The sequence below is a fragment of the Anolis sagrei genome, chromosome 2, assembly GCF_037176765.1.
Source record: "Anolis sagrei isolate rAnoSag1 chromosome 2, rAnoSag1.mat, whole genome shotgun sequence".
Lineage (NCBI taxonomy): Eukaryota > Metazoa > Chordata > Lepidosauria > Squamata > Dactyloidae > Anolis > Anolis sagrei.
Window position 1 is genome coordinate 57,715,523 of NC_090022.1, and position 25,352 is coordinate 57,740,874.

General features: G+C 41.3%; 2 protein-coding genes across 2 annotated transcripts in view; both read left to right on the forward strand.

Annotated features, from left to right (window-relative positions):
- Window positions 1-14,361, forward strand: LOC132769290 (ADP-ribosylation factor 4). The gene is made up of 6 exons (XM_060766100.2): window positions 1-372; window positions 7,947-8,027; window positions 9,314-9,423; window positions 11,101-11,172; window positions 11,557-11,682; window positions 13,119-14,361. Exons 1-6 carry the CDS (start codon window positions 306-308, stop codon window positions 13,203-13,205), a joined length of 543 nt encoding a protein of 180 aa, XP_060622083.1. The 5' UTR covers window positions 1-305; the 3' UTR covers window positions 13,206-14,361.
- A 10,456-nt stretch (window positions 14,362-24,817) lies between these two features.
- The window catches only part of DENND6A (DENN domain containing 6A), a 36,398-nt gene continuing 35,863 nt past the window's right edge, over window positions 24,818-25,352 (forward strand). The window contains exon 1 of the mRNA XM_060766145.2: window positions 24,818-25,234. Coding sequence (XP_060622128.2) covers window positions 25,040-25,234 — 195 coding nt within the window. The 5' untranslated portion in view covers window positions 24,818-25,039. The remainder of the gene's footprint in view (window positions 25,235-25,352) is intronic.

Sequence of the window (25,352 nt, forward strand, 5' to 3'; positions counted from 1 at the left end):
GCGAGGGCGGCGCCGCGGTGAGGATGTGGCGGGCGTGACGCGATTTGGTCCGCGTTGGAGCCGGGGCGGCTGTGACGTGGCAGAGCGAGCGAGCGGAGAGAGGAGAGCGGAGAGAGGAGACCAGCAGCCTGCCTTCCTTCCTTCCCTCCTTCCTTCCTTCCTCCTTCCCTCAGCGAAAGGCCGAGAGGAGGAAGAGGGCGACGTCGACAAGAGGAAGCAGCAGCAGCCGCAGCAGCAGGAGGAACTGAGGCCCAAGCCCGCCGCCTTCGCCTTCCCCCTCCTCCTCCTTCTGCGCCGCCGCCGCCATGGGCCTCACCATCTCCTCGCTCTTCTCGCGCCTCTTCGGCAAGAAGCAGATGCGCATCCTCATGGGTGAGGGCCTCACGCGAGTCTAGATACAGGCAGGCAAACAGAGGCGCGAGGGAGGGAGAGGAAAGGGGGGCTTCTTTCTTTCTTTCCTCGCCCCCCCCCCTTCTCACCTTCTCCAAGGCCGCAGGACTAGGCCTCTGCCGCCCGAAGGGAAGGGAGGCCGAGGGAGAGGGTCTGCGGCTTTCAGGGCCTTCAGAGGCGGCGGCGCATTCTTTCCTCTGGGCCTCCCTCCGTCCTTCCTTCCCTCCTTCCTTCGCGGGAGGCCTCCAGGATGTGGTTCGTGCTCCCTGCGCTGCTGCTGCTACTGCTGGGCTTCCTGTGTTTTCAAGCCAGCCGTGGCGCTTTGGGTCGCAGCCTTCGGAGCCACAAACCCTCCCCCCTCCTGGGTTGTTGTGGGTTTTGGAATGGTATTTTGAAAAGCACGTTTATTTGCCCCCTGACACACACACACACAAGTCTTCTTCTGGGTGATTTTTTTTGTCGTGTCAGGAGCAACTTGAGAAACTGCAAGTCGCTTCTGGTGTGAGAGAATTAGCTGTCTGCATGGGCATTGCCCAGGGGACGCCCGAGTGTTTTTGATGTGTTACCATCCTTGTGGGAGGCTTCTCTCACCTCCCCTCATGAGGAGCAGGAGCTGAAGTAGTGGTTCTCAACCTGGGGTCCCCAGATGTTTTTGGCCTTCAACTCCCAGAAAGCCTAACAGCTGGTAAACTGGCTGGGATTTCTGGGAATTGTAGGCCAAAATCATCTGGGGACCCCAGGTTGAGAACCACTATGAGGGAGCTCATCTGCACTTTTTCCAGATTCGAACCTGTGATCTGTCGGTCTTCAGTCCTGCTGGCACAGGGGTTTAACCCACTGAGCCACTGGAGGCTCCTTCTGGGTGTTGAAATGCTAGATTTAAATATATAAACGCTGTTTGGGTGCCTCTGAGTTCACTTCTAGGATTTATCCCTAAATTGGCATACAAAGGATTGGCTGCTCCTCCTTGATTTTGTGGCATTTCTACATATCCCACCCCGACCTGCTGTTACCGTGGGAAAGTGATTGTTACTCTTCGCCAGCCTCAAATCAAAAGCTTTAGGAGGGGAGAAAGAACCCTTATGCTTCTATTGGGTTTCAAAGCACATTGGAACACAGAGCGATTTTCCTTGCAAACTCTAAACCTGACAATATTTGGACTGAGTTGCTGTGAGTTTTCCGGGCTGTGTGGCCATGTTACAGAAGTATTCTCTCTTGGCAGTTCACCACATCTGTGGTAGGCATCCTCAGAAGTTGTGTTGGAAGCTAGGCAAATGAATTTTATGTATCTGTGGAATAATGTCCAGGGTGGGAGGAAGAACTCTTGTCTGCTTGAGGCGCTTGTGACAGTGGCGGGACCGAGAGCAGGGCCTCCCCAGAAGATCTTAGTCTTATTATTTTATTTATTTACAGTGTTTGTATACTGCTTTTCTCACCCCTAGGGGGACTCAAAGTCTTCCTATGATCCACCTCAGAGATTAAGATCATCTGGGGAGGCCCTGCTCTCGGTCCCACCTCCCTCGCAAGCGCGACTAGTGGGGATGGGACACAGGACCTTCTCAGTGGTGGCCTCTCGGCTATGGAATTTCAAGTAAAAACTTGACTGTGGGATCAGGCTTTCAAAGAATAGTTCAGTACAATAATAGATTTGGAATACATGCAATGACTTGGACTACGATTATGGATGGCGTGATTGTAATATGGGATGTAATGTTTTTAATTGTTTAATATGTATTAATTTTAATAATACTTTGGAATTGTTTGTGTTTTAAAACATTGAATAATTAACCGTATGTAAGCTGTCTTGAGTCATCTTCGGGGCAGAGAAAAGCGGGGTATAAATAGGATAAATAAATGAAAGCCTGGCTGATTGCTGCCTGGGGGATCCTTTGTTGGGAGGTTTTAGCTGACCCTGTTTGCCTCACCAAACCTTGCATTAGAATTAGAATCTGGAACATGGTCATTCAGCCTGGAAAACTCACAGCAACCCAGTGATCCCAGCCATGAAAGCTTTAGACAACACAGAATGAGAATAACTTTATCAGGGTCAGCTAACACCTCCCAACAAAGGATTCCTCCAGGTAGAAAGCAGCCAGGCTTTGAAGGTGAAAGGCTATTCGGTGCTCATCAAAGTGACCTGTTGCAACATTTGCACTTACCTAAGCAGACAAGAATTCTTTCTCCCACTCTGGACATTCCACAGATATATAAACCTCACTTGCCTAGTTTCTAACAGACCTCAAAACCTCTGAGGATGCCTGCCATAGATATGGGTGAAATGTCAGGAGAGAATGCTTCTGGAACATGGCCATACAACCCGGAAAACTCACAGCCACCCAGTGATTCTGGCCATGAAAGTCTTTGACAACGCATTAAACACTGTTTATTGGTGCCTTACCCCCCTCCCCCCTTTTTTTTACACACAGAAGTCTTCTTTCCCAGTCAAGAGGGTAAAGCGAGTTATAGTGTAATAATCATAATAAACTTTATTTTGAAACCTCCCTCTCTCCCTGGACTCAGGGCAGCTTCTAGGATGAAAATGGCAAACAGTCAATGCCATGTACAATCATAAAAATTAAAACATTTAAACATACAATTAAAACAGATTACATGACTTTGGTTTAAAAAGTATAAATCGATCAGTTAGGCATCATAGATAATACAATTAGATGTTTAAAATTGTATAAAAATATACCTCTTCAATAAATTAAGTGATTATTGTTAATTTTGTCCACCAGGATTGAATCAATGATAGTAATATTTCTATGTGTTCATATGCTTTGTTTTTATCCCACCTTTCCCAACTCAATATTCAAGGCTTACCATTTCAATGGAAAATGTAGAGAGGAGTTTTCTTTTAACAAGACTGGTGGACTTTAGGTGTGTCTACATCAGGCATGGGCAAACTTTGGTCCTCTAGGTGTTTTTTTCTATGCAGTTTTCATAAAGTCTTTATTTAGCCTTCTCTGCCAAATGGAAGGCTGTTTGGTAGTTTGCCTCACCAAACTATAACTTGAATTAGAATTAAAATAACTGTATTGTCATTGTACAACGAAATTAAATGCTTTCTTCAGCACACATCACAAAAAGAACACACCTATCCCTCCTCACTTCAACCACCACTGCAATGCCACATCAGTGCAAAACCATGGCGTTCAATATAGTTATAGCTCTAGGATAAAAGCTATATCTCAGCCAGGAGGACATTGCCATCTTGTCCCCTGTGACATCAGCGCCCCTCCCCCAACACCAACGGCCACTCTGGGGCCAGAATTGTTTTTATACTATGTCTTGGATTTTGTTGTTCCTATGTTGTACACCGCTGTGAGTCGCCCCTGGGCTGAGAACAGCGGTATATAAGCAAAGTAAATAAATAAATAAATAAATATTTTTTCTTGTTCCATAGCATTATTTCATAGCATTGAGCCATGGCAGTTAAAAGTGGTGTCAAACTGCAATAATTCCGTGTAGAAGATGCACCTGGAATTTATATGCCTCTCATCCCTCCCAACTCCATCTGTGCTGTGCAGAGACCCACGTTCCTTCATACCATGAATGCGATTGTCAGGGCTTTAAGTGCAGAGAGTGTCTAATGTTAGGAGTGGATGGGCTATTTTGACATTAGATGCAAAAACTACTTTTTATTGTATTTATTTTGAGGTCAGTGCTACCCAAATCAACAATGGAAGTCACCGAAATATGTTGACTGTGAGCTGCTGATAGTATTTGAATGTTGGCTCAGGGTTTTGCCCTAATTACACAGTGTCTGTTCAGAAATACCGTTGGTTTGAATGCAGTTTCTCTAGGGCAGTTAATTTAATGGAGCATGTGTATTCGGAGTTGCTGAATCAGTGACCCTGTGAAGTCACAGCTCTGATTTTGAAACTGGAAATGTCTCGTACGCTTGGCCATCCCCCACCTATGCTAAGTGTTATCTCGTTTTCTGGTATTTATTAGTCTAGGCATATCTTTTGAAAAGCAGCCCTGATTTTTCTTAATACAGTCATCCCTCCACATTCGTGGTTTTGACATTTGTGGATTTGATTAACAATGTTCTCTCAAGGAATCTCTAGTTCCTCCAGTGCAATTCCGTGCTCAGCTTCCAGAGGAAGTTGACCACAGGGTCATGATGGAGGACCTATAGATTCTTAGAAAGGTGTTCTTTCAGATAAAAAAGAGTGACATTTAAAAATTATATTTATTGGGATTTATATAATACCAATAGACAAGATGCACAATAAAATAGCAATGTTTCATTAGCTGTTTTTCATTTTCATGGAGATCCTGTGACCTTAACCCCAGCAAATGTGAAAGGCTTACTGTACTTTGCTTTTACATAATGTGCAAGGGATCTTTTCTTCATCAAGCAGTTCCTACTCATAGTCCTACTGGACTATACCTGAAATGTATGGTAATTACAAATGTATGTTTTGTTTACAAAACACAAATATGTATTTTCTTTTTGACTGTTACTGCCAATATTCCTGCATTCTTCCCTAATTTCACATTTCAGAATGTCTGAAAGAATTCAACTTCTTCAATTCACAAATTGGGATGTGTATGGAGGAGCTTGAATGTCAGGTTTTGAAGTCGAATGCTATTAATGTAAGCAGAATTTCAGAAAATCAGTGTATGCTCTGTAATTTTCTGTATGTTTCTAGGATAGTGTCTTCAAAACATTAAATATTAAAGCCTTTTAGATTTGGCTTTACCCCTAGGAAAAGGTTTAATTCTTTGCTGAAGGAGAGTGGCATTGCCACATCATTTTTAATTTTTCTCCATTGCTCTTCAGTTTGTAACATTCCCCATGTGCAACACTGCTTTCCCCACAAAGGCCCCAATGTCCCCCTTTCTCTACACTGCTATTCTGGAACTCATAACTAGTTGCTAACTCCAGGCTCTGTCACTCACCCTGAGAATACTATAGTCATGCCAAATACCTCCCAGGCAAGAAGTCCCTGGATGACAGCAGGCTTGCTCTGAATGGATTAACTGAGTAGATGTCAGAAGCAAGAAGGCAACTTAAAGTAGCCTTTCTCATTTTCTCACCTTCCTCTATTCTCCCTTTTCAGATGCAATTTAGGGTCTCTCTCGCTCTTCCTCCCCCATTTTCACACTAGAAAAAGGGGGGAAAGAGCAACTCCTTATCTCTGGAAGCTATGAAAGAATATAGTGTCAGCTAAAAAATAACTTGTGAAGTGGAATTATTTAAGGGAAGACAGAAAAATCTGGCATGGATATCTTCAAAAACACAGAAAATATTGGTTTTTGGCATGTTACATTTTCAGAAAGAGACCTGAAGGTACTTCAGATTATGGAATCAATTGTATCTGCATTGCTACCTTTCTCTTTAACTCTGAAAGAGAACAGATTGCCACTTTCTGCCTGTATTGAAAAATGTATTTAGTGGTGTTTTGACTATAGAGTAAGCCCTTCACTTTTGCAGGCTTACCCAGCATCTCTGAGAAAGTGGAAAAACTACAAATTTAAAAAATCTATTATTTTTACCTCATTAGGAATCTTTAGGTCTTCTAGATCACCACTGGTTAACCCTCAGCAGAAGTTGACCATAGTGTGTTCATAGAGAGAACATATTAATCAAATCCACAAGTTTTAAACCCACAAATGGCAAGGACCAACTGTAGCTTTTTTTATTAATAAAAATCACATTTGGCTACTATTTTGAAAACATATTTTGTCAATGTATTTTTTGTTTTTGGTCCTTCTTTCTTTGTTCTAGCTTTGCCCATACAACAGTGTGTTGCAGTTTCCTTAGATATGCACTTTGAACGCTAAAACCTGCCCCGTTGAAAGGACAGGAACTAGACTTATTTTTTTTCCACAGGACATGTTTTAGGACATAATTGTCCACCATTATTCCATTTTATACCTACATTCTATCTGATCTGTATTCTATCAGTAATTAAATTATTAAATTGACAGTTAATCTTTAGTTGTAAAACTGTCATATTAGTTCACTAGCTTTTTTTTTTTTTAAGAACAAACATATCTAGTTTTTGCATCATTAATGTTCAGGACACTTTGAATTTTCAGATCTCTGACAAACATTAAGACGCTATAAGACATTGTTTTTAACTGTAACAATATAGTACAAGGAACATGAAGATTAGATTGCATATGTGCATATATTTTCCCTATCGTATTCTAAAATCCTCCTTTGTAAGTTCTCTTTGGCTAAAGTGACCAAACACAAAGCAAAGTTAGTGAAATACTTTTGATTTCTTTGCATATGGCAGCTCATTAAACTTATACAGAGGCTTGGCCTCCCTATCCGTAATACATCATTAACTTGAAAAAGCAGGAAAGTAAAACAAATGCATGCTATAAGTGGCACACTCAGATTAGTATGTATGTTATGCATAACCTTACGTGCAGATGCAGCACGCTCTATATTAAATATCACTATTTAGCAAAAGAGCTTGACTGTTTTCTTGTTCCCACCTGAGATTCAGATCCTGGGTAGCCTTCCATATCTTGGAATAGCTTTGTGTCCAGGGGCATGGTTAAAGCAGGTGTTGCTGTCCTGCAGGGAAGGACTTTTTTCGGCGGCGTGTATTTTCCTTGATGAAAAGCTGTAATAGCTTGAAGTCTTAGACCTGACTGATGAGAACCTTGAGTTGAAGGGAATTTTCCAGTCACCTTCTTGAAGATCCTTGTATCCATTAGAAGCTTCTCTGTAGATTCTGCAAAGCTCTTCCACCCACTTTTGGTCCATATCTCAATCTCATGTACTTTAGGGGGGCTGAGAAGTAAGAGGAGGAGGGGTGTTTAACATTGAGTTAAGTGCAAAATTCTGTAGAAAGGAGGGAAAGCCTTCAATTCTCAGAATCCCAGCCACATTTATCATTGTTAAATGCTATGTGCAGATGTTTGCCAATATTTCTAAAATACAGAAATAGAAAAAAAGAAAGCTAATTTTAATGTTGTGTAATATTGCAGGATATAGATAGTCTTATCATCCAAGCAACTGAAGCTGTCTTCAGTGGGGTCTAAATTCTTGGCGTTTTTAAAGTTTTCACTTGCTAGTATACATTATTTTAATAGGACTTTTATTTAATGAGTTTGTTTTCAATCCCAAAGTGTATTTCATAATTTATGCAGTGGCTAAAATATATAACACAGCTTCAAGTTTGTTTTTTCTAGGTCAGAATTTGCATTTTAATGTTTTCTAAAATAAGAATAAAAAAGCGAGCTTGGTGTAGTGGTTTGAATGTGGGACTATGACTTAATACTAGAGTTCGAGTCCCCCCTTGGCCATAGGAACCCGCTGGATGACCTTGGGCAAATCACAGTCTCAACCTTAGAAGGCAAAGACAGCCCCCTCTGAACAAATCTTGCAAAGAGAGTCACGTTAGGGATACCAGAAACAGCTTGAAGACACAGCACCATGACAATAAAATTTTTGAGTAGATTTAAAACTGAAAAGCAAACATTGCTCAATGAAACCATAATCCATCATTTGAAATTTCCAAAAAGTATTTTCTGAAGACCAGTGTTTGTATTTGTTAAACTAATAATTCAATTCATATTTCTAGTTGGTTTGGATGCTGCTGGAAAAACCACAATTCTGTATAAGCTGAAGCTAGGAGAGATTGTCACTACAATTCCTACAATTGGTAAGAAAATAAAGATACTTTATATTGTCAATTTTATTCTGAAAATAGCAATTTTATTAACTTTTTAAAATGTAATGGGTACTGTTCTATTATCCAGGCAGAGTCCACAAGGTGATGCTTCAGAAAGGAGGATGGTCCATTTTATTAGGGTGCAGTGTGGATTGAAGGAGTAAAACCATTCCCCCCTGCTTTCCTGTTATCCCCCCACCCACCCATGTCCCTGTCGCGGAACAATCCTCGTTTATGATATGAGAAGGGGGGAGGGGCATAACCAGTGAAAATGGGGGGAATGGTTTTCCTTCTTCAACTCTGTCCCTCCCCCACAAAATGGACAATCCTTTCTCTCTCTCTTTCTCTCTCTAGCACCCCCTAGTGGCCACCATCTGGATAATTGAACAGTACCAATTTATGTGTGTGATCAGACTAAAATATGTTTACAATAGGATATCAGAGCTTTCTTCCCCTGTAGTATGGTGAAGCTCACAAAAGTTTAATGAGGAAGAGTTGCTTCCTTGGGCAGCCATGACAAAAGAGCCCACCCTGAAACCAATGTATAGCCTTGGTATTCCAATATGTATGTCTAGAATGCAACATAGATTTTCATAACAGTATCAGTTTGATTTTTTTTTCAAGACCATACATTCATCTGTTTATAATGATAGTCTCTAGTAAAGGAATTCTACAGAAACCAGAATTGGTCTACAAACCAAAAGCAACATATTTATACAAACAAAAACTTAGTTAACCTAATAGTTTTATACATACAGGTTGAGTATTCCTTATCTGAAATGCCTAGGACCAGAAGTGCTTTGGATTTTGAAATACTTATGTAATGAGATACCTTGGAAATTGCATCCAAGTCTAAAAACAAAATTTATATTTTTTGCATACTTCCTACAGATAGCTTGAAGGTAATTTTTATGAGATTTTTTTAGTAATTTTATGCATGTAGCAAGATTTCTGAACACGGAACTACCAGAAAATAAAGGAGAATTCAACTTTTTGAACAGTTTGAGATTTTGGAATTCTGGATAAAGGTTGCTCAGCTTTTACCTGGGCTTTTTAGAAATCTAAACATGACTAAATAAACAGATCAAGCAGTAACGGCTAGATGGTTGTTTTCTATACATTTGATTAATATGACACAATAGATACTTAGATGCCCTCCTCAGTTTTCACACATCTAGGCACTAGTGAATACATACATAAAGGTTGACCTTATGTTACAATATATAATGCTCAGTAGTCTGTATTCTTGTAATGACTACTTGTTACCTTCTCTCCAGGTTTTAATGTGGAAACAGTAGAGTATAAAAACATCTGTTTCACTGTTTGGGATGTTGGTGGTCAAGATAAAATTAGGCCACTCTGGAGGCATTATTTTCAGAACACACAGGTAAGTCCTCTGACATTTGCCAAGCAAAATATAACTCTCTCTAATAGTGTATGCTGATGTAATGTTGTAACCCCTATTAAGCCTCCACTGTTACCATCAACTCTACTTTCAGAGATAATTTATTTTATTCATTTAAAGCATTCATTCTGTATATGTTGGTTGGTGCTAGATTTGTACCACAAAGACTTCTGTTTGTAGAGATCATTGCATACTGTTTTCTTTCTAACCCACCTCACTTAATTCTGGATCATTTATGAACAAGTTATGAATAGCATCTCTTTAGTTTTATGATTGGAATTTATGAATCTTATTTATTTTGTCCTTTCAAGATATATTTTAGTTAGAATGCATATTTTAACAATAGTGAAGAATCAACTGGGATGCAACATCCTTGGAGTTTAATGGTTCCTCTCAATTTCCAGCTATTTGAGGATGTGAATTTGTGGGTTATCTCATCTGCCATATAATCCAGAATATCAAGGCAGATAATCTACATTATCTGCTTTGAACTTTATTATCTGAGTCTACACTGCCACATAATCCAGTTCAAAGAAAATAATCTGGATTTTATACAGCTGTATAGAAGGGGCCCCAGGGTACAGGCTAATTTTTTCCCTATAACTACTTTCCACTGTGATTTAATAAGAATCCCTGAGCAGTAAAACAGTACTTTGGGTACTTTGACACACAAGTGATAGGAAACATGACTTGAGCTTCACTAAACACAGGATGATGTTCACTTGAAAACCTGTGATGTGTTAGGAAGGGAAAAAAATCACTAGTAATCTGTATAGCTCAGGAGTCTAGAAGGTGGCTGTTGTTGTTTCCAACTTTAGGCAAACCTGTCACAGGGTTTCCTTGGCAAGATTTATACAGAGAAGATTTGCAGTTACCTTCTTCTGAATCTGAAAGAGCATGACTTGTCCAAGGACACACAGTAGATTTCCATAGCTGAGTGGGGATTTGACCCCTGATCTCCCAGTTCTAGTCTAATAACAACTAAACTGTACTGGTTCTCAAGATTATTCAGAGGAAGTTTTCATTGCCTTCCTTTAAAGCTGAGGCAGTGTAATTTGCCCAGGATCATTAGCAGAGCATCATTTTGGGCAACTGAAAGTGAAACAAGTACTTCCTCTATTCTCTTTGGCTGTGTGGTGTGGACAATCCTCTAAACAGCCACAAAGAGTCCCACTAGATTTCCTCCCCACCTTTTTAAAATGTATTTTCTTTTAACCAGCATAATGTCACCTGTAGGACTGTATAGTGTGATAGGAATGATATTTTGTCTGAGCTATTCTAGTGAGCACCTTTCTGAGCCCGCTATGACAGCATGATGAATCCCTTTTTAAAATAGTGCCATTTTCATTGATGTTGGCTTGGATGAAATAGTAGCAGAAATTCTTCAGGTTAAAACAATATTATTTTCTGCTGAAAGCTGTAATTTGTTAGCTGTGGCTTTCACCTTGATGGCCTTCCCAACTCCTCTATAGTGGAACTTTAGTCTTTGAAGTCAACAGTGGGTCACAATACTTCGTTTTCTTACATATGTTCATGCTATAACCATTGTTTTCAGATTAAGATATAGTTATTGTATTTTGGTAATGACAACTTTAGGATTTATTTCAAGAGTCTTGTAGATCTGTTTCTGATCAACCTTCTTCAATAAATACTTTTCAGGGTCTCATTTTTGTGGTAGATAGCAACGATAGAGAAAGAATCCAGGAGGCTGCAGAAGAACTGCAAAAAATGGTAAGCCTCTTCTTTTTAACATGTTTGCTAGGTGAATTCTGCCTAGTTAGTAAAATGGAGAAAATTTGCAAAAATGGGCAATACAATAGGAAAACCAAAATACAAGATATTCAGTTGCACTGTTCTGTGCCTTGAACCGGTAAGATGATACTTCTTTAAATTGTTGTTGTTGGGCTTCAGTACAGCCCTTGCAGCTGTCACTGTACTTCAACATGCTCTTTCTTGTCCAAGCTGCTTAGGTATAGTGGTGATAACTAATTCAGTTACTGAAAACTATTTGGGGAATGCAGAAAAGTATGTTCAGCCCATCACTTTCCTAATTTGTAGTTTTTATGATAGTAGCTGTAAACTGAAGGATTTAATTTACACGGTTTCTTCTTTCAGCTTCAGGAAGATGAATTGAGAGATGCAGTGCTGCTTCTCTTTGCAAACAAACAAGACTTGCCAAATGCCATGGCAATCAGTGAAATGACAGATAAACTAGGCCTTCAGTCCCTGCGTAACAGAACTGTAAGTACTGAGATTTTCTATGTTCTGTCAAGTTCTCAATGAACAACATATTTAGTGTTCTTATTCTGATGTATTTAGTGCATGGGTAGTGCTTGTGTGGCCTTTCAGATGCTACTGAACTGCCAACTCTCTTCTGCCATAGCATGCCTAGCTAGTGCTGTGGATGGGAGTTACAGACCAGAAGCATGGGGAAGCCATGTGTTCTTTATCCTTAATTTAATTAGATGGATTTTTAAAAAAGTAGTGCTTTCCCATTTGTCCTGAAAAGCAGCTGGTGAACATTGGAGAACCTTTGTAATAGTGTCTTATTGGGGAGTTAAGAGGACTGCTATTAGAAATATCTGTCCACTAACACAGTATTATTGGATCAAACCCATATATTGTAGTCATTAGACATGAAAACTTGGAAATGAATACCTCCTTTGGTACTGCTCATACATTTGGGGGGGGGGGGGTAATTACTGTTATGCTACATTTGACTGACTGAAGAAACATAGCTGAATATGTAAAATACTTCCTTAAATAAATGTAGGTAATTGTTAGAAGTAGCATCTTCCTTTGGCCCTATTTTATTTACTTTATGCAAAGCTTGAGTGAGAAAAGTGCTCCCTGAATGCCCCCCTTCAAAAAAAATTTGAGTCTTTAAATTAAAATTGTTCCCCTAAGATTGTTATTGTCATTCTGTCTTTTCAAGACTGTTTCGACTTATGGCAACCCTATCATTGGGTTTTCAGGGGCTGAGAGTGTATGACTCATCCAAAGTCACCTAGTGGGTTTTCATTACTGAGCGAGGAATCAAAGCCTGATCTCCAGATTTGCTGGGGACCATTTTATCAAGTTTTAACTGTTTTAGAGCTAGGAAAGATCTCATACATACAATATATATATTCATAGCTCATACCTTTGAAAATGACAAAATTGCCCCCTTATGGTGGTGGGGCATATTTTAAGTAAAAACATTGAAAGAAAAACAGGTGGATTTATACAGTGGGTGGTTGTCCCCCATCAAAAGTCTGGTGAGAGCTGTGTGTGGCCCATGATGCTTGAATAGTTGCTCATCCCAGGGTGAAGTAATATCATGCTTGCCTGTTCTTGTCTAAGCAGCTGCATTCTCTTGCCACTGATCCTTGCTGCAATGTGACAGGATCCTTAAAGTTTGTTTTATTTTAATTCTCAACCAGAAATTGTCTGAGTGTAACCCTATATTCAATGAGCCCATCTTTTTCTTGACTGAGGAGACTATTATTATTATTATTATTATTATTATTATTATTAGGGGGGAGGCATGTTTTCTCATCCTGGCATTTTTAGTTGTGTTATATAATGGGTGGTCTGGAAATATATCTTACATTATGCATGACCACTTCAGCAGGTGACAGTGTTTTCAAATAATGATTAATATGACATTTAATAATCCTCTTCCTCCTTCCCAACAGTGGTATGTTCAAGCTACCTGCGCCACACAAGGAACTGGTCTGTATGAGGGACTTGACTGGCTGTCAAATGAGCTATCAAAACGCTAGCTGAAACTGGATGACTTTCACACCAGGGACATGTTTGATATAAGTGGTCTAGGCTTGTTACATCAAAATTAGTTTGCATCTTGGTTACTATACAGTATCTGGAACTGGTTTGGGCAGGATATTACAGCATTTTGACTTATTTTGTTGCCAATTATTGTTCACCAAGCTACATGTTGCCAAGGTAACAATAAGCTTGGGTTAAAAAAAACTCCTTAATTTGGAAAAAAGTGTATCTTCTGATTTTTACTTTTACCGTTAGCCTAAATGCCTGAATATAGTTGTGACTTTGGAAATCTGTTCGAATGCTTCTTGAGCCCCAATTAAATTAAGTATGTTTTAAAAGATTTTCCCCTGTCTTTAAGTTACTGATATTATTTCATTCCTTGAGACACTCTGCTGATTTAATCTAGCATTCCATTCATATTTATTTCTCTTATTAAAAAAAAACCCTTCCTAATATTCTTTGTTGGGAAAATGCTCTAAAACACTATTCAGATCTTCTGCACTGAGGAACATTTTATTAACCCCTTGGGTTCTTCTGACCCACTTTTGCCTTGTGTCAGCTGAATCTGGTTGGTAAAATATTTCTGTGCTGAATGAAACAAGCTCCTTGAGATTTTTTAATATTCAGCAGATTGTCTTTCTTTATATTGTATTTTTTGTTGCATGTTGCTTTTTGGTATCGGCCTGTTTTACCCAGTGTATAGTAGTTCTGCTAAAGTTTAACTGTTTATCGGTGAACATATCTTCATGAAGACAGATTTTGGAAATTCTTCAGACTCAATGGATTAATTTCTTCATAACCTATTCAGATTTATTCCTAATAAAATGATACAGATGTATAGCTTTGTGTATGCTCCTTGAATTTTAAGTTTGTGGAACTGATAATATGAATGTGTGACAGATTCTTTTTCAATAAACAGGAGTTTTTTTCTGTACCTTGGGACACACAGATCTGAATAGCCTCTGAATTGTTTTCAATTTGGCAAAAAATCAAGATGGGCAGTTAAACTTGTGTACAGTGTAACTGGTTTATCATCAAGACTAAAATCCTGTAAAAGTGTTCTGAAGCTGTAAATCTAAATCCCTTGAAGATGTCCAGATTTGAGAGTACTAACAGTTTAAAATTGTAATAAAGTACAAACTGCCCAAATAATGTGTGTTTCATTCTTAATGGAACAGAATATGTGTACGTGCTAGTTTTCCTGTTTTACCTGTGTGTTTTCTATATTATACACCATTTAATTTAGTATGGCTTTGGTTGGAAAAGCCCTTCTTCACTCATATAAACCATGTCCTAAAATCTGTTTCCTGACTGTACAGTACTTCAAACTCATTTACCTTGTTATCTTTGGAAATACTGTGCTTGAAGCTTCCTATGTGAAATCTACTGAACTAATTTCAAGTTAGACATAGAATTTTCTGGATACTTATTTTCTTTTGAAAGAACATATGAACTCACAACAAAGGCTTTCACAATCCTTTTATTTCCTGATTGAATGTTTGTATATTTGTAGATTTAAAATTGTATTGAAATGCTTTTAATATAAGCTAGTTTGAGTCTACTTGTAGAGAGAAAAAGTTGGGTATAAATCTATTATTATTGTTGTTGTTGTTGTGGTGGTGGTGGTGGTGGTGGTGGTGGTAATCTTCTCTGAGATATTAGTTTGGGGAACTAGCATGGTATTAATGTGAGGAAACAACATTTTACAAGATAGGTTCCGTTGCTTTCCACATTTTTTAGATATTTGATTGATAGTTACAGTCGTGCTTTTAAACGAAAGATGGCATGGCATCATGATTAATATAGTTTGATTTGTGCAATTTCAGTCACTTTGAACATGCTGTCTTCTGAAGGATGGTGAATCATTTCTGTTAATCTGTTATCTCTTGAGCTTTAAAAACTGCTTCTTTGAGTTGATGCTCCCATCAAGTACAAAATGTGTAGCAGATGCTGTGTCCGCTACACTACTGAAGACTTTGCAGAGTTCTCTTTCATTTTTCCTGTCTTCTTTTTCCCTTTGTTTTAGAGTTTGTTCTGCTCTGCATTATAAATGTTGTGCATTTGAGTATCCAGTTTCATTGAATGATGACAATGTTGGCAAAAATTAACCCATTGAGCCTTTGAAGTTACCTACTGTTTTAAATATGAGAGCTGAAAAGTCAGTAATCTGCAAACAATACATTTTCACAAGTTCTGTTTACACTGCTGGGCACTATCAAAAGCCAGACTCAATTCTTTACAAACATTTGCAGATTGCGTTTCCTTATTTAGGAAGAAATCATGCTCAAACATACCTTATTTACTCAAATCTAACACTCGCCTGTTTGGGCTAAATTGCCTTGCCAAAATCAGGGTGCGCATTAGATCTGCATCATGCGATCTTAGTTCTTAGCCAAAGCAAAATGGGAAGCTGCTTAAGAAGTATGTGGAGTTTTTATTTGAGGGACCCTCATCTCTAATGGAACAGTCATGGCTTAATGCTATTCCATCATGAGATGTGTAGTCTGGTGAACCATCAGCATTTTCTGGCAGAGAAGGTTCCTGACCTTGTAAAACTACAGCCCCCATGACTCCATAGCATTGCATCAAGGCAATTAAAGTGGATTCATTTTACAGAATAGATGTACCTCATTTTTTTTTGGTTTTTTTCCCCTTATGGTTGTAAGTATTGGTGCTCTAACACTTCTGTTTTTAAATAAGGAATTCTGAGCAGGCAGCAACTGCAATGTGCACCTTTTGGGGCCAAATTACAAAGAGTGCACTTTTTGCTGCTGCACATCATTTAACAGCAAAGACTTTTTTGGTTTTACGGTTTTGAAAATTGAAGTGCACATCAGATTCGATGGTGCATTAGACTCTAGTAAATATGGTAGCAACGACTTATTTAAGCACAATGCATTTGGTTTGCATGGACAAGGCTCTTCACTTCCACCACCCCCGCAAATCACTGGAGAATAGAAACTGCCATATAATGCTTGAATGCTAAATTAATATGGATAGTTTCACGAGGAAGGAGTATATTTGACAGCTTGTCAAGGAATACCTTCTTGCCAAGAGACAATATTAACACATTGGCAGCATACACTTTCTGCCAAGACTCAAGTTGTCAAATTCATTCAAGTTATTCCATTCAAAAATAAATTTAGTTTAAGAAAAACATGTCTAATCAGCATTTTAAAACAACCTGAAAAGGAAACTATAATTCAACTTTTTAAAAGAACATTAATTGTTGATAGTTTTAAAAAATCAAAATACAAAAATGTAACCTTGGCTAAGAGTGTTGCAGTTATGAGATTGAGCGTGGGCAAACGTGGGCCCTCCAGGTGTTTTGAACTTCAACTCCCACAATTCCTAACAGTCTACTGGCTGTTAGGAATTGTAGGAGTTGAAGTCCAAAACACCTGGAGAGCCCACATTTGCCTATAACTGTATGAGACGCATTTGGTCTGTCCCAAACAACATGAGAATGTATTGTTGAAGGCTTTCATGGCTGGAATCACTGGGTTGCTGTAGGTTTTTTGGGCTATATGGCCATGTTCTAGAAGCATTCTCTTCTGACGTTTCACCTGCATCTATCTGCCATACCAGAGGTTGTGAGGTCTGAGAATGACTTTGTACACAGTGCAGAAGGACCAGGAAAGTAAAGTGAGGGTTGAGACAAGTGGAAGGGAAACCCAGGCATATAGGGCCCTTCCATACAGCTATATAACCCAGAATATCAAGGCAGAAAATCTCACAATATCTGCTTTGAATTGGGTTATCTGAATCCACACTGATGTATCCCAGCTCAGAGCAGAAAATGTCAGATTTTATTCAGCTGTGTGGAAGGGGCCATAGTTAGTCCTTTCTCAGTTGACTCTGCAGCTTTGTAACTATGTTACAGTAGCTTTTGCGTCGTCACAGGTGGAAAAGCAGAGGAGTCTGGAGCAGCATCCTTCAGCTTCAAGAACCAAGGACAATGTGGCTGTTGGTGTGAAGGCCTGAGTGCTCCACTGCCCATGAAACAGCCCTGACTTGTTTTTCTCCTGCACTCAAAACCCAGCTCAAAAGGACATCATTTTGGCACAGTTGAAAAGGCCCAGGCAGCTGTGAGGAAGGCTTTGAACAACATCTCAAGTTAAGACTTCCTCCACTGCGATGAAGAGGAGCAACTCTATTCGGTCACAAGGAGCATGTTTTGAAGGGGATAATTATCATTGTGTGTATGTTGAAGAATTGTTTCTACATCATTATCAAGTTTTTTGGGCCAGATCATGCCTGTGGTGCCAACCAAGCTGGGAAGAGGCAGCCCTCTTGACCCAAGCCACCTTCCACAGTTGATGAGGAAAAGTCTCACAACACTTCTAATTAGAACAGGGCAAACATGGTATGATTTCAGTAAGGCCTCCGACAAAATACCCCATGGCCTTCTTGCAAGCAAACTAGTCAAATGCGGGCCAGGCAATATTACCATTAGGTGGATCTATAATTGGTTAAGTGACTGAACCCAAAGGGTGCTCACCAATGCTTCCTCTTCGTCTTGGAAAGAAGCAATTAGTGGGGTGTCATAGGGTTCAGTCCTGTTAGACATCTTTATCAATGATTTGGATCAAGGTTTAGAGGCCATGTTGATCAAGTTTGCAGATGACAGCAAATTAGGAGGGATAGCTGATACTCCAGAGGACACAAAATGATCTTTACAGATTAGAGAGATGGGGCAAAACAACAAATGAAGTTCAACAGTGACAAATGCAACATACTCCACTTAGGCAGAAAAAAATTAAATACAGAGATACAGAATGGGGGATGCCTGACTCAACAGCAGTACGTGTGAAAAAGATCTTTGAGTCCTCATGGACATGTTGAACATGAGCCAACAATGTCATGCGGTGGCAAAAAAGCCAATGGGATTTTGGCCTGCCTCAATAGGTGTCGTGTCTAGAACAGTGGTTCTCAACCTGTGGGTCCCCAGATGTTTTGGCCTTGAACTCCCATCCAGCCTCTGTTTAAAAGCCTCCAAAGAAGGAGCCTCCACCACACTCTGGGGCAGAGAGTTCCACTGCTGAACAGCTCTCACAGTCAGGAAGTTCTTCCTAATGTTCAGATGGAATCTCTATTCTTGTTTTCAAGCCACTGCTCCATTGCGTCCTACTCTCCAGGGCAGCAGAAAACAAGCTTGCTCCCTCCTCCCTATGACTTCCTCTCCTATATTTATACATGGCTATCATGTCTCCTCTCAGCCTTCTCTTCTTCAGGCTAAACATGCTCAGCTGTTTAAGCCGCTCCTCATAGGACTTGTTCTCCAGTCCCTTGATCATTTTAGTCTAGATCCAAAAAAGTCATTATACCTTTCTATTCTGCCTTGATCAGACCACACCTAGAATACTATGTCAATTCTGGGCACTGCAATTCAAGGTGGAAGTTGTCCAGAGAAGGGCAACTAAAAGGATCAAAGGTCTGGAGACCATGCCCTGTGAGAAGCATCTTAAAAAGTTGGATATGTTAAGCCTGCAGAAGAGAAAGTTGTGAGGAGACATGATGGCCATGTATAAATATGAACCGGGATTGTGGCGCAGCTGGCTGGGTGTCAGTTGCATTAAGATCATTACTGACTGAAAGGTCAAGAGTTCGAAGCCAGCCAGGTCGGAGTGAGCTTCCGGCCAATTTGTGCAGCTTGTTGTCAACCTTTGCAACCCGAAAGACAGTTGCATCTGCCAAGTAGGAAATTTAGGTACCGCCTGTATGTGGGGAGGCTAATTTAACAAATTTACAAGGCCATAAAAAATCTCCCAACAAAAGCATGCGGGGAATGCGGAAAGTACTTCATCAGTGTCGCAGATGGACGGTGATGCAACAGCTCCCTTAGTGGCCAAAAAAACTGGAATGTTAAATAGCCTCTGTGTGTCTGTCTATATATGTTGTGTCTATGGCACTGAATGTTTGCCATGTATGTGTACATTGTAATCCGCCCTGAGTCCCCTGCGGGGTGAGAAGGGCGGAATATAAATACTGTAAATAAATAAATAAACTGTAAATATAAATATCTGAAAGGATGCCATAAGAAAGAAGGATCAAGCTTGTTTTCTGCTGCCCTAGAGACTAGGACTAGAAGGAGTCAGTTCAAGTGACAGGAGAGGAGATTCCACCTGAGCATTAGGAATAACTTCTTGACTTTAAGAGCTGTTCAGCAGTGGAACTCTCTGCCTCAGAGTGTGGTGGAAGCCCCTTCCTTGGAAGCTTTTAAACAGAGGCTGGATGGCCATCTGCTGGGTCTGCTTTGATTGTGCTTTTCCTGTCTGGCAGGGGGTTGGAGTAGATGGCCCATGTGGTCTCTTCCAACTCTATGATTCTTGCCCATGCCTGATCTAACAACTCATACGTTCACACAGGAATTACCAAAGGGCCACGAAGTAGACTCCATACACCTGGACAGGCATCCTTGTGGAGCAGGAAGGGAAATTTGAGGCGAGAGCAATAGCAGGGCGCCTAACACTCCTTTGGAGAGACCGCGGAGGCAGTCGGGAGGGCAAGAAGGGGGAGGAGCCGCCTCGCGCTTGGTCCGGCCCAAAGCAAGGCTGAAGGACGCCCAGGTTGCTCTGCGCAGGCGCAGAGCTGAAGCGCGTCCGGCCAGCGCATGAGCGGAGGGTAGTCCTGAATTAACCGGGCCACTTCCGGATCTCTTCAGGGGCGGATGAGGAGGTTGCTGCCTTGGTTGAAGTTCAAAGGAGTCCTTTCCCAGAGCGAGCGGGGAATGATTTATGAGGAAGGCGGGAAAAATAATGCTCTGCCCCATAGCCTGCAATAGGAAACAGATAATTATTATCGATCCCTAATTGTGCATGGGGCCTACATACCTTAAAGCAGGCCTGGGCAAACTTCGGCCCTCCAGGTATTTTGGACTTCAACACCCACAATTCCTAACAGCCAGTAGGCTGTTAGGAATTGTGGGAGTTGAAGTCCAAAATACCTGGAGGGCCGAAGTTTGCCCAGGCCTGCCTTAAAACCACTTGACCATGGAAACTTACCACTGGAATGGTGTGACCTTGATTGTGGATAATGGGGTTTTATAGCTGTAAGTGGTAGTTTATGTTTTAATTGCTTTTAACCTCGTTTAGACTTGTAACTGAGTGTTTCTCTAATGGTTGAATTGTTTAAGGCATTGAATTATTGCCTCAGCTGTAAGCCACCTTGAGTTGAGAAAGGCAGGATATAAATATAGTAAATATAGGAAATAAATAATATAAATAATAAATAAACAAACTGTGGGGTCAGCCCTGGTTAGTACCTGGATGGGAGGCCACCAACCTGTGCTGTACCCTGTGCTGTATGTTATATTTCAGAGGGGCAAACCCACTTTGACTATTCTTGCCCCTGCAACACTAGTCAAAAAGCAACTCGAAAGCACATATATACCCCGAGGAAGGGGGGAAGTTTGTTTTCTGCTTCTTTGGACGCAGTAATGGATTCGAAAGGCAGGGAAGGAGGTTCAACCTAAAGAATGCCATCCATCCATCTTGCCCATGGTCGGCCCCTCTTCCTTTTCCCTTCCATTTTCCCCAGCATCATTGTCTTCTCTAAGCTTTCCTGTCTCCTCATGATGTGGTCAAAATACATACTTCATATTTGCCTCTAATATCCTTCCCTCCAGTGAGCAGTCGGGCTTTATTTCCTGAAGTGTGGACTGATTGAATCTTTCTGTGGTCCAAGGCACTCTCAGAATTTTCCTCCAACACCACAGTTCAAAAGCATCTATCTTCCTTCGCTCGGTCTTTCTTATGGTCCACCTCTCACATCCATAGGTTACTAAGGGGAATACCATTTCTTTAACTTTAACCATTGCAGTGCCTTATCCTATAGCAATTCTCAGATAATACAAAATCTATCGACAATAGATTTAATACATAGGTTGTTTTTGTTTGATGTTGTTTCATTTTCTTCCATTAGTAATTTTAATTGACACCTACTGGGTGACCATGGGCAAGCTGTGCTCTCTCAGCCTCAGAGGAAGGCAAAGACAGCCCTCTTCCGAACAAATCTAGCATAGAAAACCCAGGAATGCGGTTGCTGTAGGAAATGACTTGAAAGCACACAGCAACAATAAGAACAGAAAGGAGGAAACCATTAAAATCAACAAAATCTGGCTACCACTAGTTAAAAAACTCTAAAATCAGGACAGTAAGTAAAGAACAACATTAAAAAAACGGGAATTCCAAACAAGAAACAATCAGGGGCAGCTAATTGCCTCCCAAAAAAGGATTCTCCCCAGGCTGGAAGCAGCCAAGCCTTGAAGCTGCAAGGCTATTTAGTGCTAATCAAGGTGATCAGTTACAACATTCACACTTGACTCAAGCAGATAAGAATTCTTTCTCCCACTCTGGACATTCCACAGATATATAAACCTCACTTGCCTAGTTTCTAACAGATCTCAAAACCTCTGATGATGCCTGACATAGATTTGGGTGAAATGTCAGGAGAGAATGCTTCTGGAACATGGCCATACAGCCCGGAAAACTCACAGGTGTCCAACTGAAACATTCACACCTACCTCAAACAGACAAGAGTTCTTTCTCCCACCCTGGACATTCCACAGATATATAAACCTCACTTGTCTGGTTTCCAACAAGCCTTACAACTTCTGAGGATGCCTGCCATAGATGTGGGTGAAATGTCAAAAGAGAATGCTTCTGGAACATGGTCAGACAGTCTGAAAAACTCACAGCAACCCAATAAGAATTTGAATGTAAAATTGGCTGGAATGTACATTTTGATAATATGCCTCACTTCTCTCCTTATGTCAATTAATGACATTCCAGATTAAAAGGCATTATATAAGCCTCATGCATTAAACTGGCTGTAGAACACATTGTATAAAACTAAATTGCAGGGTGTGCTCCCTGCAAATAACATCTCGAAGACACCCATAATGAAATCCAAATCTCATAATCTAATTACTTTTTATCCAGTTAATGAACATGAGAATGTAATAAATATTTATAGAATGCTTGAGGTTGCCAATAGCTTAATCCCACAAGCGGGAGAAAAGGAAACTGCTGTGAGGCAGATCATCACATATGAGCAGTTTCCTGCATTTGGATGTGTATTTTTGGTTCATGGGAAATGGGTCGGCTACTGACATGTAAATATAACCCTTCCCCAAAACATAAGCAACAAGCAACAGCATCAAATTACATTAACAAAAAAGAAAACAAAACCATATGAATGCAGTAACAAAATAACATACAATAACACTAGGTTCTTGTGGGGTTTTTTCGGGCTATATGGCCATGTTCTAGAGGCATTTTTCCTGACGTTTCGCCTGCATCTATGGCAAGCATCCTCAGAGGTAGTGAGGTCTGTTGGAAATAGGAAAATGGGTTTATATATCTGTGGAATGACTGGGGTGGGGCACAGAGCTCTTCTCTGCTGAAGCTAGGTGTGAATGTTTCAGCTGACCACCTTCATTAGCATTTGAAGACCTGGCTGAGCCTGAGAAAATGCTTTGTTGAGAGGTGTTAAGATGTGCCTGGTTGTTTCCTCTATGCTGTTTTGCTGTTGTAATTTTAGAGTTTTTTTAATACTGGTAGCCAGATTTTGTCCATTTTCATGGTCTCCTCCTTTCTGTTGAAATTGTCCACATGCTTGTGGATTTCAATGGCTTCTCTGTGTAGTCTGACATGGTGGTTGTTGGAGTGGTCCAGCATTTCTGTGTTGGACTTCAATGACTTCAATGCTAATGAAGGTGGTCAGTTGAAACATTCACACCTAGCTTCAGCAGAGAAGAGCTCTGTGCCCCACCCCAGTCATTCCACAGATATATAAACCCATTTTCCTATTTCCAACAGACCTCACTACCTCTGAGGATGCTTGTCATAGATGCAGGCGAAACATCAGGAAAAATGCCTCTAGAACATGGCCATATAGCCCGAAAAAACCCCACAAGAACCTAGTGATTCCAGCCATGAAAGCCTTCGACAATACATTGATACAATAACACAATTGCAATGACAATGAGTGGGCCACATGTACAAAATAAAATGTTAAAAACACGAATGAGATAAGAAAAGGAGCAAGTTATTTGCAAGGAGCACATAAAGAAACACAGGGTTGTGAAACTAAACTTCCCTAAACACCTTGTAGCACTATGCATCCTATAGCATTGAGCCAGGGCAGTTAGTGGTATCATGCTGCATTATCATGCACAGATGCATCCCAGGAGAGCAGGATCCAAATCCTTGCACAGGCTGGATCTACGGTATATGCCACAGAAAATCCAGATTATCATCTTTGAGCTGGATTATATGGTAGTGTGAACTCATATAATCCAGTTCAAAGAAGTTAATGTGGAATTTCTGCTGTGATAATCTGGATTATATTGCAGGGTAGATCAAGCCTAAATCATGGAAGCCCTTCGGATGACATGGGACAAATCGTACTTTAAAAAAAAATCCCCCAATTCTTCCCTCCTCAGCATCTTCTAATAGCAAAACATACAGAAGGGCTTCGGTAGCCATGGGGGTTTGATGTGTTATCGAAGGCTTTCATGGCCAGAATCACTGGGTTGCTATGAGTTTTCTGGTGTGTATGCGCCATGTTCCAGAAGCATTGCCTCCTGACATTTCACCCACACCTGATTTCTCACCTCTGCAGGAGTCTACCGTGTACCATGCAGCTGTGGACAAGTCTACACAGGGACCACCAAACGCAGCGCCCAGACATGCATCAAGGAACATGAAAGGCACTGCAGACTACTTCAACCAGAGAAATCAGCCATAGCAGAGCACCTGATGAACCAACCTGGACACAGCATTTTATTTGAGAACACAGAAGTGCTGGACCACTCTCACAACCACCATGTCAGACTACACAGAGAAGCCACTGAAATCCACAAGCATGTGGACAATTTCAACAGAAAGGAAGAAACCATGAAAATGAACAAAATCTGGCTACCAGTATTAAAAAACTCAAAAATTACAACAGCAAAACAACAGAGGGGAAACAAACAGGCACATAAAATCATTCTCAACAAAAGATTCCTCCCAGGCACTTCCAAGCCATTGAATGCTAATCAAGGTGATCAGCTGAAACATTCACAGCTAGCCCCAGCAGACAAAAGTCCTTTGTCTCACCCTGGTCATTCCACAGATATATAAACCCATTTTTCCTACTTCCAACAGACCTCACTACCTCTGAGGATGCTTGCCATAGATGCAGGCGAAACGTCAGGAGAAAAATTGCCTCCAGAACATGGCCATATAGCCCGGAAAAACCTACAACAACCCAGTGATTCCAGCCATGAAAGCCTTTGACAATACATTGAACTCTTGTCTGCTTGAGGCAAGTGTGAATGTTACAAATGGCCACCCTGTTTAGAATTTAATGGTCTTGCAGCTTCAAAGCCTGGCTGCTTCCTGCCCGGGGGAATCCTTTGTTGGAAGGTGTTGATTCTTGTTTGGAATTCCCCCGCTTGATGATAATGTGGGATTTTATACAGCTGTGTGGAAGGGGCCTTGGAAGTCGGCTGGGGCTCCCTCCTTCCCAAAAGCGACTTTTCCCACGAGATCGTATTGGCTACTCGAGACTGTGAGGGTGATCCTCCTTTTCCTCTTCCTCCTCCCCTCTGTTGACCAGTGGACTGTTCCACCGTCCTCCCCTCTGCTCTCTCTCGGGCGGCTGTGGACCTTCCCACCGCGGAGTGAAAGGGGGGGAGGCGGGGCCCCCGGAGAGGCACGCGTCACGTGGTCTCCCTCCCTCCCTCCTCTCGAGTTGGAGCCAGAGCCGGTGCCTTCAGCCGGAGGTGCCGGTGCGGAAAGCGGGAGCTCCGCTACCACCGCCGCCGCAGCCGCTCCAGGCCATGTCTCTTCGGACGCTGCGCCTCGAGGACGGAGACCGGCGGCTGGCGGAGACGGAGGAGACCGAAGAAGGCGCCCCCGGGGCCCGTGTTTTGCCTCCTCCGCCGCCGCCGCTGCTTCCCTGGGACCGCTTCTCGGCCTGGCTGCATTGCGCATGCGTGGTGGGCTTCGACCTGGAGCTGGGCCAAGCAGTGGAGGTAGGCAGGAGAGAGCGAGAGGAGTGAGTGAGTGAGTGAGTGAGTGAGGGGCAGGCAGAGGGAGTGGGGATGGATGGATGGGGGGGAGAGGCCACCGAGCCCTCCCTGCTACTAACAG